Source organism: Ciona intestinalis, chromosome 3, assembly GCF_000224145.3.
Source record: "Ciona intestinalis chromosome 3, KH, whole genome shotgun sequence".
Classification (NCBI taxonomy): Eukaryota; Metazoa; Chordata; class Ascidiacea; order Phlebobranchia; family Cionidae; genus Ciona; species Ciona intestinalis.
The window spans coordinates 4,091,720-4,111,416 of NC_020168.2; the positions used below are offsets into that span (position 1 = coordinate 4,091,720).

Genomic DNA, 19,697 nt, shown 5'->3' on the forward strand with positions numbered 1-19,697 from the left:
ATTTTACACAAATCCCAAGAAAAGGCAGAACATTAGAAGTTAGAAGTGCTTTGGGTACATTTCACCAATTTTTTTTAAATAGAGGTGACATTATGTTTTAGCACCCTATTTTTACACCTTATTTTTAAAAAATATAATATTCTCTAAATTAACAATATAAAGTCTCTGTTTGATAACTATGAGTGTAACTTCATTTAACAATGTCGCTTTACATTTTACCTAAAGCTAAAAAACAATATGATTAGAAGTGAAAAAATCATTTAAAAAAATCCAAAAACCTGTTTTTCATCAGGGTCAATTTTTTTCCATTCCTTTCCAGCAAGTTTGGTAAGTTCTGTGACAGAAATTCCTTTGTTTTCAGCCTTAAATCGACCACGATTTTCGTTCAACCATAAAAAGTAAGCCGATTGTGGACGTTTCGGAGCATTTGGATCTTTTTTCTTTCGTTTCTGGCAAAAAATAGTTGTGATAACCATTAATCGAAGTGTTTTTTTTTGGATGAATAACTAAATAAATATTTTCCAAAAAAAAAAACATGATTGAATTTTAAAATGTACAGTCCGGAGCATTTTAACTAAATGGTGAAATGTAATACAGTTAAAATCTTCTATTTAAACTCGGATTAATTTTGCATTCAAAAATTCTTCTACATTGTTAGTATTCCACTTTTGTAACTCTATGACCGATACTCTACTATGTATAAGTTGTAGGGAAAAAGATTAAAGCTGTATGTTTTGTGATTTAGACTTAATGAGCAAACTTTTAGATACTGGTCCATGCTTTGTTGGACGTATTAAAAAACAGAAAATTTTGACAAACATGAACAAGATGTTCTTTGCAACCAAAATGCTTGTGCTCATAAAAGATGCAGCCATAATTAAATAACATAAACCCAAATTGAGTAATAATAATACAAACTAAAAAACAGAAATTATAAATTCCAAAAAATGTATCTACAAACCGTTCACCTGGCATTTTTAAACAAAAAAATGACATTTTACCCAAAACCCAAAATACTAGAGAAAAAAGAATTACCACTTTTCCAGGTGTTTCTTTTTGTCTTCTTTCTTTCATCACTTTCTCTTTTTTCCTCTTCTTTGGTTTCTCTTCCACCTCCTCCTCTCCGTCCTCTTCCTCCTCCTCACTTGCTCCTGAGGAAGCACTCCCAACATCAGAGTTGTACTCCTCTTCAACCTATATCAAAGTTAAAATTTGTTAAGATTGAAAATAAACTATATATCCTTTTTTTGCATGGCAGAGAAAAGGGAATCACAATGAAAACAGACAGAAAATAAGACGTATCAATATTTATTTAAAATGGAAAAAAAATATTTTACTTTTTGCAGATATGTGAAACAGAACAAAAATTAAGACGCATCAAAGCGGAAAAAAAAGAAATCAATTTAAAACAGGCAAATATTAGGACGCATCAGCATTTGCTCACATTTAACTAGTTTTAGTAAAGCAGGACTGTCATTTTAGCTTATTTTGTGCCCCACTATTTTTCAATTTTACAACAAGTTAAAAAGAAATAGAGTTTTTTATTTTATTTTTACAGCACAAATCCCTTTTTTTACAAAAAGTAAGATTAAAAAAAATGTCCTGCACAATTTTGGTAGCCAAAGAACCAACTTTAAGTACCCATCAAACCTTTCGTTAAACTTTTTTTTATATTTAAAACTTCTAAATTTAACAGTGTTTAAAAAATTTGTTGCACAATTATTTTAGACAAAGTACCAACATAAAATAACTATTAAAGCTTTTGTGAAACAGTTTTTAGAAATCTCTCTATTTAACACAAAATAGAATATAATATATACAGAAAAACCAAACCATGAAATCACCTCAGCCACGTTTGTCTCAGGTTGAAAATCATCGTCTTCTGATTCATCATCATCGTCGTCGTCCACTTGTTTCTCTCGTTCCGCTGCCTCCTGTTTCATCCTCTCCATGTAAGGATCATGGACATCTGCATCCTCATCACTGTCCACCATCAGATCAAAGTCCGCACCATCCTGAAGAGGTTGGAGGATTTTGAGGAAAATTTTTATTTTTTTTTTCATCTTTTTATGTTTTTTTTTTTAAATAAAAAATTTCCATGGTTAAATAGATGAATGCAACTTAATTGATTCTTGCGTGGCCGAAAAATTTAAGTCATTATAACAAGGGTGTTCTGTTTTATTCACCTCGTGTCAGTTTACGAATTATCACAAAGTAAATTTGTGGGTATATTAGTTTTTTTTTAATGGCTGACAATTTGGAAAACCCATTAGTGATCACTGGGTTAGAGCAATTGCTGTTTAGTCTGTAGCATTGGGGAGCCTTGAACCCATAACATCTGGGTTAGAGACTGGCGAGCTAACGAACTGTGTACGGCTCTGGATATGACTTATTTATGTGATATGCACAAAAATGGAGGGTAGGCATATCATCTTTGGGCATGTTTGTGTACAATGTGTAAAGGGTGCAATCGGTGCACCATTGGCACACAGTGGCCAACAGCCATATATTGTGCAATATTCAGGGTGAAAATATAAATTTAAAAATTACTTTTAAACAATAGCTAGACAAATTTATTTTTCTAATATTCTTTGTGCACACAAATGTACGGTAGTCACAAAGTGCACAACAGCCACAGAATGTGCAACAGGTACATTGTGCACAATAATACCATAGTGCACACTAAGTATAATAATTACCTTTCCAATATTCTTTATCTTCAGTTGTTTATTATGAACGAAATCGTACAAAGAGGCATATTGGTCTCTGTAAAAAAACAAAACATAAAAATGTTTAAAAAAATTAAAAAATTTCAATTAAAATAGACACAAAAATTGAAAAAAACAACATATTTTTTTTACACTAACATACCTTTCAATATTGCTGAAAACAAAATTATTTTTGCTCCGTGTTTCGATTTCGAAATCAAACGATTTGTTGATTTTTGTCGTTCCACGAGCAAAATTTACATAAGCAATCTCGTCAAAACGGATGTGGACAGGTGGTTTGTGGACGTACATAAATCCTCGCTCCAGAGGGAACAGGAAACCAGATGATGCTTTGTAAGTGCAGGTGATCGACTGAACACCATTTAAACTGGGGAGGATGTAAAGTTAAATATACTGGACACCATTTAAACTGGGGAGGATGTAAAGTTGAAAATACTGGACACCATTTAAACTGGGGAGGATGTAAAGTTGAAAATACTGGAAAGGTTTAAACTGGGGAGGATGTAAAGTTAAATATACTGGACACCATTTAAACTGGGGAGAATGTAAAGTTGAAAATACTGGAAAGGTTTAAACTGGGGAGGATGTAAAGTTGAATTTACTGGAACGGTTCCAACTTCATGGAAAAACATATGTAATGGTCCTTGAATTTACTGGAACGGTTTAAACTGGGGAGGATGTAAAGTTGAAAATAATGGAAAGATTTAAACTGGGGAGGATGTAAAGTTAAATTTACTGGAAAGATTTAAACTGGGGAGGATGTAAAGTTGAATATACTGGAAAGATTTAAACTGATAAACATTTTCAAGGGGCAGTATATAAAATGTGAAAAATATCTTTATAAACATAATTTCCACCATGTAATAAAATTTTGAGAAGACTTTAAATAAAGGACCATTACTTAAGCTGGGCAGGGTGGAGTAAAATGCTGCAAAATAATGAAAAAAATAAAAAAATAATTTATTTTTACCCCTTAAATGAGCCAGGAACAGTGATTTTCCTTTGCACAAGATGTTTCATTACACGACTAACAACTTCATACATTGGACCTGACATATCTTTCTGTAATTTTCCACCAAAACGTTCCTCGATTTCATCACTGAATAGAAATAGTAAAAATATAAATAGAGAAATTTTATATTTCATAAATAGTTTCAAGTTTTGTACACACAGTTTGTAATTTTTATGTGAAAATTACCTAAAAAAATTCTGTAAAAAAGCATAAGACACATTTTCTGGGGTACCAAGGTAAAGCACGCAATGGGAGCTAAATTTCAGACCAGAGTTGGCACATTACCCCAACACCTAGGGTGCTACAACCCATTAGTGACTAAATTTCCCAAAGAAATTTCTTCTAAAAGCGACGTAAAATCAGAATTAGTTTGATTGACAGGCATTGAACCCGGGATCTTTTGGTTACAACGCAAGCACTTAACTAATGAAATTCTAAGACAGACCACAAGACACTTACTCAGGCAATGATAGTTCCACAGCAAGATCATCTTCTTTGTAAAACAGCAATATAAGGAAATGATATCTCGTCATTCCTTGTTTTAATGGAGGGTCTAAACTAACCTGGGAACAAAATAACAAAACTGTTTTCTTCAAAATCGGTTCCATTTGAGAAAAAATAACGTTTTTTAAGAAAAAAAAACCTATTTGATTAAGAGAAAAAAATACTTTTTTTGGTCTAGACATAATTTGTTCAAATTTTTATATTGTAACTGTACAAAAATTTGCATTTGTTAAAATTTAAAAAAAAAATTCCGACTGTTAAGTGTTTAAATTTATTAAAATTTAAAAAAATTATTGAAGTTTTAACTAGGTATTTAATAAATCCGTATATTCTTAAAATATCGGCCTCCAACCAGGGTAAAAAATATACAAATAAATGACCTATGGCATAATCACATAACATTAAAACATACTAGCATAGCACCCACCACAAAGAATATTTGCCGTTGGTCTTTATGGGGAAGAAGGAACAATCTTAATATCGAAGTGTAAGTAATTTTGTAATCAAATGTTTTTCCATGGAGTTGAATGAACTTGGGATACATACGTATGTCGTATCGTCCTCTGTGGATTTTGTTGGTTTAGAAAAACTACCTGACTTTTAAGAAAAACCTTATTTAATAATGCTCTTTTAGAGTCGAGAGCCCACGAGTATATAACTTAGGTTATTTCCCGAACATAAAAGTTAGGTTACAGAAAAAAATATAGTCAAATAAAATCCAATGAATATGTAGAGAAATTATATATCCTTCTTCAATCTTGCAAAAGTAAAACGTGCTTTTTCAATTTAAAGACCTATTCTAAGAAAGCCAAATTATTTATTTTGAAGTGCATCGGTTAGAGTTGGGAAACTTCAAAATTGTTTTGAGAGGTAGGCCATAGATTCTTATTGGGCTATCAGGAAAGTATATTCGGACAGCTAAAAAAGTGCCATAACTGAGACTTGAATGTTTTAGGTACTCGGCTGAAAATTGGGCTGAACGTTGTTAGAAATTCTGTACTCGGCTGGGCGTTTGTGCCAAACTTTAACGGCTCTGGCTCTTTTTCAACACACAATTTTAACACACAATGCTATGGTGTATGAAGCTTTCATATACTTAAACCCACCTTGGTGTAAGACATTGTAGATCTTGGAAAACACAAATCGCTGTTCCTTTGACTTGTAATACGTCAGCCTTTGCCATCACATTATCATGGAAATCCTAAATAATACAAGAAGATGTTTAATTTAAAAAAAATTGTAGCAAAATGACGAATCAAGCACATAACTTGCTTGTAAGAAAATCTATAAAAAATGTATAAACAGTCACAAAACAAAAGTTACAATAGTACCTACAAATCTACAATAAATATTAACTACTAACAAATCAACCTGTACCAAGAAAACAAGCACGAAAAAAAAAAAAAAAAAACTACAAAAAATTTAACAACAACTATAAAAAAATTATCAAAATGAGAATATAATAAAAAATAACATCAAAATGTAATCTATAAAAAAGACAACAAAAAAAACAAACACAAGAAAACAAGCACACAGGTTAACATTGTCAGAATAAAAACAAGAACAAAACTACAAAAAAATTAACAACGACAATAAAAACTACAAACAAAAAAACAAAAATTTAACAAAAAGAAAATCTATGAAAAACACAACAATAAAAAAACAAACAATCAACAAGCACAAGAAAACAAGCACACACCTTAACTTTGTCGATCATTTCATCTTGTGAGGGTGGAATGAAAAATCTCATTTCCATGAGTGATAACTCGGAATCATCATTTTGATGAAACTCCATTGTTACCTCGTCTTTATTTTGCGTGCATTGTGAAACGTTGTTTAATGGGATTTCAAAAGAGAGTTTTTGGCCGACTTGAAACATCATTTCATTGCCTGGGTGAGAAAAGAATTAAATATAGAATTTGGAAACGTAAAAGTTATTTGATTACATTTTAAAGGTGTTTCAGTTAATAAAACTGTTTTTTTTGGGGGGGCATTTTTGGTAAAAAAATATTAAAAGTAAGATTTTGGCCGACTTAAACATCATTTCATTGCCTGGGTAAGCAAAAGAGATTAAACATAAAGTATGGAGGTATTATAACTGTTTTGTAAGTTTTATTATATCTATTTGCTGGGGTTTTTTGTGTATTTTTTTGTATGCACCAGTTCATTAAATTACAAAGTGTTTTAAACTACAAGGTTGAGGTCATACACCTTTAGGTTAGAACATTAAGTGTTTTTCCCAAGAACAAATAATAAAAAGCGATTACATAGCCGTAGGCAGTGTTTTTTATAAAACAATTTCATTTAAATCACCTTCAAAATCAGTAGTACCCCAATTCCACCCCTTCCCACTAAGCTCCTGGTGTTCCAAATCAATCTTGTAATAATTCTTCACAAAATCTTTAAGCCGTTCAAATTCCTTTGAAACAATAAAACAGATGATTTTAACCTATTAGGAAAATTTACCTTATTTGTTCTGAAACTTCTTCCAAAAAAGTTATTTATATTAAATAATTGAAATTGCTGTGCTTGTTAAAAATATTGTGTATGCCCATTTGCTATTCGGAAAAATAAAAAATTTGTTTTTTTGGGGAGCAAAAATTATTTTTTGTCAGAAATATTTTTTACGGGTTATTACAAACAATCTGTGCACAGATTTTATTCTGAATTGGCAAAGTTGAGTGAATTTTGGAGAAAACCCCAAGTAATGCGCATAAATAAATATTAAAGAATCTAGACTTACAAGCATAAGATATATGACATAGTCTACATACTGGTACAAACCATTTCTTTGAAGCCATCAAATCTGAACACTTGTCCACTATTCATTTGAAACTTAAGTTCAAAATCTCGTGCCACTCTTCGCCACAAAGCCGAGTGCAAATCATTTTGTTGAATGGAGTCAATTTTGCCGGTCTTGTTATTTTTGAAAACTATTTTTTCCTTTAAAAGTTGCAAGCGACCATCGTGCTGAAAGAGATAACATGAATTTAGCATTTAATTTCCTTTAAGTTGTTATATAGAGATCAATATACCCTGGATAATGCATTGATTGTCGTTAAGTTGAAAAATAACCTGGAAAAAGTAGGTTTATGCTCTTGGTAATCAACATATTTTTTCTTCAATAATGCGTAAAAAGTAGTAGCTATATATATATATACTTGGTAATGTTTTGTATAAAACTTAATAAAAGCATATCAATGTTTTGATTGCGGCTAGGCACAGAGGTCAAAACTTAACGTATTGGACGTATATAACAACATTGCGCCATATATACAACGTTATATGTAGGGTATTCATCATTTACAATTCATAATTATTTTACTTTACATTTACCAGCCAGTTAAAAGTGCTACACAAATAAACAAGTAATAATACATACCATGGCTCCACGATTTTCTTGGAATACATTCTTATAATCAAGAAACTGTCCATTTTCAGTCATTTTACCCTCAATAAATGAGAAAATGGCTCGCTCGGAAAAAAACACACGGTGTGCAAAATATTTTTTTGCGGGAATGGGGATTTTTTGGCGCTCTCTGTCATAAACATCTAATAAATTAAAATAAAATCGTCCCTTCGACTTTCTAAAAACAATCTTCGAACACTTCTGTCTTATTTTTTGAAACAATTTCTACGCTTTTAAACTTTTGTAAGATAACACGCACAGCAAACAAGACCAATTTAATGATTTATTTTGCATTTATTTACAGCACGCAATTTACAAATTTCATCCAGGTTCCCATTTCAACCGAAAAGTGAAGCCGACTTCTTGCATTTGATAACTTTCTTTATCTTGCACCTTTTGCAGATTCGGGCGACTTCGCCTGCATTAAATTTGGTCGGCAAATTTAAGATATTGGTACTGTAAAAAAAGATGGATATATGGTAGGGTGGGGGAAGATGGGACACCTTCTCGTTCTATTTTCTTGTCGTATTTGGTAGTAAACAAATAAAATGCAAAAAAAAAATTGTAAAACTGTATCCTCACGATTTCCATAAACCGTTGTTAATTGTTTAAAACATTATGTGCTAATGGTGTCTCCTCTACCCCCATCCTACTATAGTGTTTACTGAGTGCGGTATACTTACGATTGAACACGAAGCAAGGGTATGTACAAAATCCTGGCGAGCACTTGTTACGATGTGAGTTTCTAGAAGCGACTATAGCAGTGACTTTCATGCTTATATCGTCGATGCCGGCTTTTATATCAAAGTCCATCATTTGAACAAAACTTTCCATGATGACTCTATCTTCCTTCGTTACGCGAGGACATCGACGCTGCCCTTTCTGCATGACATGAAATATAAATAAATGGGTATATGAAAGGATAAAGAAATGCGTAAATTAATGAATGAAAGGATAAATGAATGCCAAACGTTTTTAATGCATTTTTCTGTTTTTCTGTGCGATTTAGAGATTGGACAATAGTAGTCATTCGGTGCTTATAGGGGGCTTTTGCATCGTAAACCAAAAGGTACAGGGTAAGATGCTACTATCTATACCATTGTGGATGTGTGTGTTTTGGGGCGGGACACTTAACGTCGTTCAATGCTCCAACAGCTGTACAGAAGTAGTAAGATGATGAAACAATCACTCACAAAGTTACATACTTTACACTCGTAGGCGGGCACGAGGTGTATGAAACAGAACACCCGTGTTATAACGACGACCATTATTATCCCACCACGCGAGGATAAAAAGTTTTTATTTATACTGTAGTTTAGATAATGCTGCTGAAAATAGCCTGAAATAATAACATTTTCAGATAGTATTTTTCGCATTTAATCGCGTAACAAATTATAACTTAAACTACGGATGCCATATTACTTACCGCTCCGCATTGTGTGTAATCAGCTGAAAGAAATAAAATATTGTTAAATAAAATATAAACCTAAAATTTTACGTTTAATATATAGTAGGCTGCGGTAAAATGGTTGATGATTTCTTTCATATTTATTTCGCATTTGGTGATAAAACAAAGAATAAATGTTAAAAAATGTTAAAAACACGATTAGAAAATAATAATGACATATTAAGTTCTAACGATATCTTTCTTAACCTACAGTACTATAAGGTGGGAAGAGATGGAACGCCTTTTTATTCTATTTTTTCTTCCCATTTGATAGTAAACAAAAAAAAACATTTAAATAATTTCGAAAACGTTTAAAGACTCCTATATAGACCGTTGTTAAATATTTAAAATGCGATCAGGATAGTTGTGTCCCATCTTACCCCACAGCAATATATTCAAAATTAAAAGTTTCCTTTCTGTAAGAGCAAAACAATGAAAAAACTAACAATTTATATTTGCAAATATCCACATGCTAATGTGCTTTTTTATTCGTTTTGTGTACGAATAGTTAAAAAAATAAAACTAGATAAATTCAATATAAACTTACGGTGGCAAAACGGTAGCCTGTTGTCCCATTCACCGTTCGGTAAACATGTTAGTAGCTCTTCACCGAACGTGTACATCCAATCCTCGCACGCAACTCGGCACTTCGTGACGTCATTTGTTGTTGTGCAATTTATTGAGGCATGCTTCGGGGCTTCTAGGTTTGGGCAACCTGAAAATCAAACGTAAGAATAAATTTAAGAAAAAAATAAGTCTTTTTTTAGTATTGCTTTTAGTGACTTATAGTGGAATTGGTTAAGTGATTTAAAACTGGAAAAAATCGTAACATTTAAGCGATTTTTTTTTACAGTTTTATTATTTATCCCAAATTTAAAATAGAGTAAAGCGGTAAAAAATGGGACATCTTTTTTGTTCGCCCCATTTGGTAGTAAACTGTTATCAGTTGTTTAAAACACGATCTTGATATTTGGATATTAGCCTATGTGTGCTAAAGGTTTCCCGTCTTTCCCTACCCTAACATCACATATAGATTTACTTGTCTCTTAAACAGGCTTGCCAACGAAGAATTCAAATTTGTAAATGGATACAGAGACGCTTAATTGAGATCTCGGGTCCCACCAAAGTTTCAAAAAACAAAACAGGCTTTAAAAAAGCGTCTAAAATCGAACTGCCTGGTTTTATACCAGATAAATGGCCACTAAATGATAATTTTATGTTACGTTTAACTGTAACTTAAAATAACCAAAAACTAATGCAAATGAATGTTAAAATAACCTACCTGATACAATTGCGATAAAACACGCGAAAACGATTTTACACAGCATTGTTTAAAATACTCGCGATCTCTGAAAGTAAATAATTAAAGTTTTCGGGATTTTCATACCAGAAAAGTTTACGCTACGGTTATCGACTGCCTTGTTACTATGTCTTAATTTGGTTAGACATTTAAACTTGCCCTACGCCTACATTATTGCGTAACATGTGGCGATGTAGCGGAACGATTCCGTTTTTAAGACGAAAAAGAAAAAATTGCACACGCCGTCAGCCAAGTGTTTTGTGACGTGCAAAACAATTGCTGTGACGTCACAGAGGAATTCGAGACCGTGACGCACCAGTGGTGTCGGCAAATTCATGTCTAGCAAATCTGTGCAAAAAGAAAGTCTTAAATAGGGAGTTTCTCCCAACGCAGGGAAACCGTTTCTGAAACGTAAGCAGTGCCGAGTGTAAAACCATTATCCAAGTACAGTGTGCACAAAGTTATGTTTATCAATACAAAATACACTATACATGGACAGCATTCATATTACATGACAGACTGTATGAGTATCGTTGCGGGTGGTAAACAATGGTTTAATAACATTCCGGTGGTTTATTTGACGTTGTAGCTTGGGCGGCTGAATAGATAACCGTACATAGAAACAATTTCTGTGAAATAAATTGCAAAACGGACAACTTGTTGTGAAATTAAAACAAAAAACATAAAAGACAAAGTTACAAACCGAGTTGGTATAATATACATAAGGTGTATGACACAGAACGCCCGTGTTTTAACGACTGTCGTTGCCGCGCCACGCGGGAATAAACAGAAAAATTCATATTTATTCACAATTGTCGCTAAAAATAGATCAAAAGTCCAGGACGAATCACGTTAAATCAGCGTTTCCTAAACTGGGGTAAATTTACCCCTGAGGGTAAATTTATTCGTATTTAAAGGGTAAATGAGCTAGCAATCGAAAACCACATCAGAGTTAATGGGACAGAAATAGTGTGCCAATTCTAGTGTATTCCAGACATTGAACAACTCATTGCCAAAAAGCAAACGCATCATCCGTCGCATTAAATATAACTGATGTAATTAGTTGTTTTTGCTTTTTAATAAATGAGCGCCATATTACATATTGGGCGTTAATCTGATAAGAAAAAATGTTAAAAGGGTAAAGCATACAAAAAAGTTTAAGAACCACTTCGTTAAGTTAAATGATCGGCGACAAAATGCCCTCTCGAGTTATAAATAGCAAACACTGTACCAGTTGTGAAATAAACAAAAATTAGGTAACCATTACGAGATGGTAATGGCATGCTTGGTCATGTACAAGTGACCATAAACTTCCTATACATAATACACACACATAGTTACCTTGATTTTGAAAAAGATGATGTAATGAAATGATGACGTCATCCAACCGCATGCCTGAAAAACGAGTAAATTTGCATTGTAAACAACTAAAACACAAATTATAGCAGTGAGTCAAGATAAACTGAAACTTAGACGTTAGGCTTGGAGTCTAGGGAGAGCTGTTTACTAAAATAAGAGTCGGGACTGTAATTGAGATTATTCATTCACTATGCTGTCTCATAGGATTTCTGGTTTTAACTGTAAAGTGATTCGGTCGGTTATTTTTAACTATGACAGTGCCAATTTTACAGAATAATGACGCAAAGATGTTTTTTTTATGGTTTAATTTTTTGTTTAGACTGTACAGTCAGACAAAACGATTGTATACAAATAGAATATTCATGTATAATTCGTAAACCAGAGTTTTTATACTTAGGCAGTTATAATTTTTATTTATAAATTTGGTCTAGGACGCTATCACGCCTGCGGTAGGAACATATATTACAGTAACACGGAACAAATTTTACGCGACACACCTATTGCTGAATTGCGGATTTTTCTAAAAATAATTATTTTGAAGATAAATATATCTTGAACTGATAACAAAATACGATTTTTCAGCTAAAAGGGGATGTATTAATTCGCTAGAGTATAGTAGGGCGGGGAAAGACGGGACAACTTTTTAGCACATATTATCCAAATATCCTGATTGTGTTTTAAACAATTAACAACGGTCTATGTAAGCCGTACGAACATGGTTTTATAAAACTTTGAATTATCTTTATTTACCACCAAATGGGTCGAGAAAACAGAATGAAAAGGTGTCATATCTCCCCCCACCCAACTATGTCTTAAACTGATATGGAAATCCAATTGTTATTAGAGTAATACAATTTTTGCGACACATTTATTACTAAATTACGGATTTTTTAAAATAATCATTTTAAAGACAATTATATCTTAAACTGACAACAAAATGCGATTGTTGTCGTGATTGTTCAGCTATAAGGTGTGTATTAATTTGCGAGACATAATAAAAGGCAATTACTCGACAGGGACATTCTCATTACCTGATGTATAGTAACATGAATGTTTGTTGTAAAACACATGCGTTTGTTTGGTCACAGATGTCTTTATTACATCAGCGCGATTTTTTAAGTGGCGTCATGTATAGTAGGGTGGAGGAAAGATGGGACACCTTTTTATTCTATTTCCTTGTCACATTTAGTAGTAAACAAAGAACATTCAATAAATTATAAAACTATATCCTCACGACTCCCACAGACCGTTGTTAATTGTTTAAAACGCGGTCAAGATGTTTGGATATTTTTTGCTTAAGGTGTCCCATCTCCCCCCCCCCACTATATAAAATCTATATAAAAGCAGCTGAGAATAATAACGTAAAAAATTATTGCACCTAATTTTACATATAACGCGTTTAAGTAAAGATGCTTCATGTTTATCTCACATATATCGTCCCGTTTAGTAGTTATAGACTGTATAACAGTATCCTCGTGACTTTAAAGGGGCGCTGTTTTTTTGTTAAAAACACGATTAGGAAAATATGGGTTGTTGTGTGCTAAAGGTATTCGACTAGCCTCACAGTATTATTTTACATTTTTTTAAATTCTTATGAGTGCAACACGTGCACTATGCAGACAGGTCAAATTATTTTTTAAATGAGTCAGAACAAATTTAATTTTCTTCCAGTCGTTTATCAATAAAAGTAAAAGTCACTAGGACGTTCTGCTTTCTATCATATTTGACCAGTCAGAATTTTAATGACGTAGTAAACAAGTTTAGTTTGTGATTGAACAATGGTGACTGTTCTATTGACCAATTAATGCTTTTCTCCTCGGCGGGAGATCGTCGCCTAGGAACGCCCGTTTCCGGCGCGAACGGCGAGGTTTCGAATAAAAGGCGCGATTCAAGCCTCGATCGTCATTCGCTCGTTGAACTTGGACTAGAACTTTTATAATGAAGATCCTATTTTTAACTTCGCTCTTGGCGATGCTCGCTGTCGGAATATTAGGTAAGTGGACTGTTACGATTTAGAGGTTTGCTGGTGCGATGTGAAAAAGTAGGTTTGTATTTTGTAAACTTCAAGAAATACGCTTTCCTCATTAATGTTTAAGAAATTGTTACATGGGACATTTTTTCATTATATTTTCTCGTCCCATTCGGTAGTAAGTAAACAAAAACTGTTAAGGAATTATAAAACTATACCCTTTCGACTCTCACAGATGATTTGTAATTATTTAAATACAGTAAGGATATTTGGATGTTTCGTGCTAAAGCAGGTGTCTCGTCTTCCCCCACCCTAATTATTTTTATTGCGAAGACAAAAGATTTTTCGAATTTCTGAAATCAATTAGTTTTTCTAATCTATGACCTGAGTAGTTGAGATCGTAAATATTTTATAGATACACAAGTACAAAAGTAGCTTCTCCTTTTAAAACCGCATTACAGCTTTGTATACTGAACAATTAAATGTACTATGCTTATTGGTTAAAAACATACATACATTTTTTTAAAAAAAAGGGTGGTCGGTACACCTAAAATATGATATTAAGACTTATGATTATGATCATACTAAGACACCCATCTTTATTTTTAGCTTGCGAACTACCCGAGAGACCCAAATTTGGCCGAATGCGTTGCATCAACACCAAGGCTGGATTAACTTGCAAATTTAAGTGCAACTCGTGGGCGAATATGATTGGTCAACCGGTTATCACGTGTGACAGATCCAACCAATGGAATGCGCCAGTGCCAATTTGCCACCGTAAGTGTTAAATGCGTTGTTGTTTATTTCAAATACTTTAACCACAGATACATAAATAAATTACCAAGTTATCTTTTTTATCTTATTTTTCTTATTAACTATAGTGTTGGTATTTTTACGCGATTAGGAAATATGGAGAGTTGTTTGAATGAATGTAAGTTATTTTATCTTCGCGAGGCCGAAAAACGACGGTCGTTAAACACTGGTGCTCTGTTTCATATACACCTCGTTGTGCCAGCTTACGAGTTACCCTGTATTTTACTCTGGGGTGATTTTTTGGGGGGGAGGAAATTTTTTCCATTTTTTATGTTGGTCAACCCATTCGTGACCACTGAGTTGGAGAAATTACCTTTCTATATAAAATATTATGAAAATTAAAATATTATTAAAACTTTTTATATAAAATAATATGTTACAAATCTGTATCGTTTATTTTTATTCTTTTTTTTCTTTTCAGCTGATTACTACAAGTGTCGCAAGGTGAGTGGAAATAAACTAGACGTTGCTTTAAATAGAGATTTGACCTAAATTCTGGTTTAAATTAATTAATATATAGGTTACCTCTCAATTAAAGTTTAATTTTTTTAAATTTTCATTAATAATTGTGGGTTTTATATTTATTTTAATTGCGTTTTTTTTTCATTTAAGTTGTGGTTTTAAGGCGACGATTTAAATTTGTTTATATTTCGCGGTTTTAGAAGCGGAATAAATGCAGGTTAATTTTCCGTAATAATTTTCGTCTTATTAATTCAAGCCCATAAACCACCACTTATAAAGTACTTATTATTTCCGTGTTAAACAGGATATATTTAAAGCGTTATAAAGGCTGTGGTTTAGTGGTTAGTTCCCGCTGTGATTAATTTATTAATAGGAAGTTCCTATTTTAACGGACCCGCAAACGTTATTAAAGGAGAATGGGGGTAGAAAACTTTTCATTCGATTCTTTTGTCCCATTTATTAGTAAACAAAAATACATTCAACGAAATATATAACCGTATCCTCTCATAGACCATCACTGTGAATTATTTAAAAACACGATCGGCATTTTTATGTCTAGTAGGGTGGGAGAAGATGGGACACCTTTTTGTATAGTTTTCTCTTTTCATTTGGTAGTAAACAAAGAACATTTATTGAATTATAAAACCGTATCTTCACGACTTCCACAGACCGTTCTTAATTGTTTAAAACACGACCAGGCTATTTAGATATTATGTCTTAAAGGTGTCCCATCTTCCCCCACCCTACTACATTTTGTGCTAAAAGTGTCCCGTCTTCCCCCACCCTATATATATATATGTCCTCGAATATGTAGGATATTTATGCCGACTTTAGGTGGGTGACGATTACACATAACAAGATTCTATCCTTATATTTTACAGCGCAAAAACTACGTGACAGCTAACAAAAGAATGATATTTAAGATGTGTTAGATTTATGTATGCCCGGCAAAGTTTTATTGGAGGCTCGTTTTTTAAAACCAGAAATGAGTGTTTAATTATACTAAGGGTCCATTATGTACTGAAACAAGAGTTTTATATTTCAGTAGGCAACATTAACTTTAACCAACCATATACAGTTCTTTTTTGGCTGTAAAGAAATCGTATTATTTTCTCCTAATAAGCATCATAATAGTATACTTTAAAGTTATTTTATTTTTTCAGAATAACGACAAACGTTGTCCGAAAATCACTAAATCGGATATGCGGAAGTTCCGAGAACATAGAAATTTACTGAGCAAGGCGCAAATAGAGGCGATTCAAAGAGTTGAGCTCACTTACGCCAGCTTGCGGACGGTTCGCACCATGAACAAAAAGTTCTGTGTTCCTGATATGTGCCATTTTTACTGCCCTAACCTTTTACGTGAGTTATTTTTTATTCAACATTATAAAATTATACCATTTAGATTTATACACTATTGCAAGCTCCGTCTAAAACAAGAGACGTCTACACAACGTTATCCAACAGTAGGCAACGTGGCACAATGGTTAAAATGCCAAAAAATAATCATCCATAAAGTAACATATACGTGATAATACGTAAGCGGGCACGAGGTGTGTGAAACAAAATACTCGTGTTGTTACGACTGTTATTTTTCTCCTCGCAAGAGTAAAAAGGTATACATTCATATTTATGTACAGTATAGCTTGGCTATATATGCCGTTACGACCGATTTTTGGTGCCAGTGGCAGCTTAATAGAAGAGTCTTATTTGCATTTAAAACTAGGAAACTAAGCTGACTAATTACTTGGATTATAATTAACTTAAGAAGAATAACAACAATGCTAGGATAATTGGTAAATAATAAATTACAATATCAGTATAGTAATGTGGGGAAGATGAGGCCCTTCAGCACATAATATCCAAATATCCTGGCCGTGTTTTAAACAATTAAGAACGGTCTATGTGAGTCGTGAGGATACGGTTTATAATTCTTTGAAAGTTCATTGTTAACTACCAAATGAGACGAGAAAATAATATGAAAAGGTGTCCCAACTTCCCCCACCCTACTGTATATTATTTCTAAGGCATTATACACAATTTAGCATAACCGAGAATTCAAATTTTACAGATCGTAAATTGGCAAATCGATGCAGAACTTGCAAGAGAAAGAAGATTATCAAGTGTAACAAATATGGTTCTATTTTAGGATAACAAGTGCCACAATATACGAATGCGTAACGTTCGCCATAGTTTTCCTACTATACCCTTTTTGCATGGTAACTATTACGCGCGTAAGTACTCGCATAGGCTACTTTACTTGCAAGTACAAAGTTAACACGCATAACGTCATAAGCGCGTCATCTGCTGTAGGAGGTTGGTTGTTACTCGCATTGTGCGGGTAAGAAAAGTATGGTGGAAGGACAGTTTCACTTTTAAGAGCCTAATCTGTTTTAGGAATTATTTTTACAGTTTTTAGTTGGTGATAGACTTTACACACTAAATATCAGAATTTATATTATAAACACGATTTAACAATATTGCGCTAAAATAAGCTAATTCAATTTTGATACGCGCATAAACCGATGACCATTCAATATAACGCCGTTTTCGAGTTACTAAATGACGACTTTATGCGCATCGCTATTCGCATAAACATTTTACCATGCAAAAAGGGTATATGGTAACCAAGAGAAGAGAATTTGTTTGATGTAAAATTAGAATTTCGATTATATAAGTTTTTTGCAACGTGTTTACTTCCTATCACCTATATTGGAAATTCGGTGCACTCGGTTATGTTTGTATGTTTTTAACACACTGATGCCGCTTTTTGTAGCAGTGTACAGCTTTATTAATTTACGTACATATTGCGCACATATACGCTGCATTATATTCAAACTAATTCCGTAGTCGATTTAACAATATTTTATAACAGCATATTTTGTTGTGCATAACTATTTCACTTCTATTTCACTTCGTTTGTCCGCTGTAATGATCTGCTGCGTAAGTTTTAAATAAAACATTTTTGCTTTAACCCGCATGGTGTCTCTCGTGAGCAAGTATTGGGATAATGTGCAACACGTGCTGCCTAATTATGGTCCTATCCTTATCTGGAAATTTGATCAAATTAAACAATGGCTGAACCCCATATTAAAAGGCGCCGTACCCACCAACTCCAAACAACTACACAGTTTGCAAGCGGCACGCGTTGCAATTCAAAATGTTGTTTTTTCGGTGTCTTCTTACAATTAAGAACTTATGCATTTTGGTAAACCATTGAAAACTCGGTTGCTTTTACAATATATGATATTGAAAGACTTACCGGATCCAGGTCGTGTTAGTTTTCACGTTACAAGGTTGAGGTAACAGTGTACGTTTTTATCCTCTTGTCCCATTTGGTGGTAATGTGGGCCGAGAAGTACAAATACGTCATTATAGTTACATTGACGTGAGGTAACTGTGCACGTATAGGCATGCTAACTGTGTGGGGCAACTGTACGTGAGCATGTCAACTCACTCTACTTTCCATTTCAACATATACTTTGATAACTGACTAATTTACCAAATAGTCAAATACCACATATTTGCTCATCTATACACTACAAAAGCAACACGACGGTCGGCATGCCATACCAGCCATGAATAAGTTATATACACTCTAGTTTTAAACCACAAATTACTAACATTCATGCCAGCGAAAACTTACAACTAAATAAAACAGCACTCAAGATGTTGAAAACAAACTCAGTAGCAAAATTACTATCGCAATCAGTGCCGCGCGCAGTGGCGACCCAACGTCTATACTAACTTTGAGGCGACCTAAAGCATTGCAGTATGACGTTGCTGTGGCAGATAATTGGCGCACCAGGCAAAGCAGTTCGTGGTATAACAACTTTTACATTAATTCAACTTTTCACTTTGAATGCCCTAATACCGTTGCTGGTCGAACGTTTCGAATAAGTGCAATTCTAATTTTCGAAGTCTATATTTGATCACAGTTCCAAAGTGTTTTGGTTTTGATTCGGTAGAGTAGTTGCTAGATAACTGGTGTTGTTTAAGTGTTAAAACGTGACATGTAAGAATTGGGTTTTGTGCCGTATTAGAGACAATTACAAAATTCTGCGGGGAAACAGTCATACTTACGAACTTATAATCGAAATGCTAACTGTAGTGAGCTAGTATAGACTGTAATTGTATGCGTTCGTTTATCTTTGGACAATAAGCAAAGACAAACTACATGCGTCGTTTCAAACCCAAACCACCAAACCGGTTTAACATATTCACATATCCTAACCTCTTACCTATTAAGAAGCATGCGGAAGTAGCTTTCTGTGGTGGGTATAGCCTTACACGTAGCGTTAGTGACTACTGGATTGGAACGGTTACTGTTAAAGTCTCTAATCCAACAGGTTTCCGAAACAAGAGCTATTCTTTCGAAACGATAGAGAATTCTTAAACATTTTTGAGCATTTTTGACTAACAAGTCCTGGGTTCTATACCTTTTTTTCGTAGCTACAAATAACAAACTACAGTACTAAAAAATGCGGTAATTATACCACAAGTTAAGATCGCTTTTGTTATCTTTTAAACTGCTGCACGAGTATAATGTTTAGATTTGCTCGAACAGAACCTTGCCTAGAGTCCCAGTTAACAGCCTTTACTCAGCCTTATGTATGCTGCAGAATAATCACCCCCACGGTTTATAAATAAAAATATAATTCAACTTAAATTTCGCAAGTGAAAATTCTTTGCA

General features: G+C 33.4%; 3 protein-coding genes across 4 annotated transcripts in view; 1 reads left to right on the forward strand and 2 right to left on the reverse strand.

Moving 5' to 3' along the window:
* ssrp1 (transcription factor protein) overlaps nt 1-7,753 on the reverse strand; it is a gene marked incomplete in the record, with an annotated part of 9,520 nt that extends 1,767 nt beyond the window's left edge. The window contains 13 exon segments of the mRNA NM_001078359.1: nt 279-449; nt 1,036-1,194; nt 1,845-2,015; nt 2,700-2,766; nt 2,872-3,096; nt 3,700-3,828; nt 4,201-4,304; nt 4,673-4,808; nt 5,352-5,446; nt 5,945-6,135; nt 6,559-6,664; nt 7,030-7,215; nt 7,628-7,753. Coding sequence (NP_001071827.1) covers nt 279-449; nt 1,036-1,194; nt 1,845-2,015; nt 2,700-2,766; nt 2,872-3,096; nt 3,700-3,828; nt 4,201-4,304; nt 4,673-4,808; nt 5,352-5,446; nt 5,945-6,135; nt 6,559-6,664; nt 7,030-7,215; nt 7,628-7,690 — 1,803 coding nt within the window.
* Nucleotides 7,754-7,916: 163 nt separating this feature from the next.
* Nucleotides 7,917-10,540, reverse strand: LOC113474144. Its single transcript, XM_026833950.1, has 5 exons — nt 10,384-10,540; nt 9,649-9,816; nt 9,081-9,103; nt 8,338-8,536; nt 7,917-8,072 (listed from the first exon to the last, which is right to left on the reverse strand). The coding sequence occupies exons 1-5, from the start codon at nt 10,427-10,429 to the stop codon at nt 7,993-7,995; spliced, it is 516 nt and encodes a 171-aa protein (XP_026689751.1). The 5' UTR covers nt 10,430-10,540; the 3' UTR covers nt 7,917-7,992.
* Nucleotides 10,541-13,456: 2,916 nt separating this feature from the next.
* Nucleotides 13,457-17,978, forward strand: LOC104265558. Of its 2 annotated transcripts, none has more exons than XM_018811107.2 (5): nt 13,457-13,753; nt 14,339-14,506; nt 14,967-14,986; nt 16,168-16,366; nt 17,076-17,978. In XM_018811107.2, exons 1-5 carry the CDS (start codon nt 13,699-13,701, stop codon nt 17,156-17,158), a joined length of 525 nt encoding a protein of 174 aa, XP_018666652.1. In that variant the 5' UTR covers nt 13,457-13,698; the 3' UTR covers nt 17,159-17,978. The 2 variants fall into 2 exon arrangements, with proteins under 2 accessions (XP_018666652.1, XP_009858153.1); XM_009859851.3 differs by having other exon boundaries at nt 13,470-13,753; nt 14,964-14,986.
* Nucleotides 17,979-19,697: the final 1,719 nt, after the last annotated feature.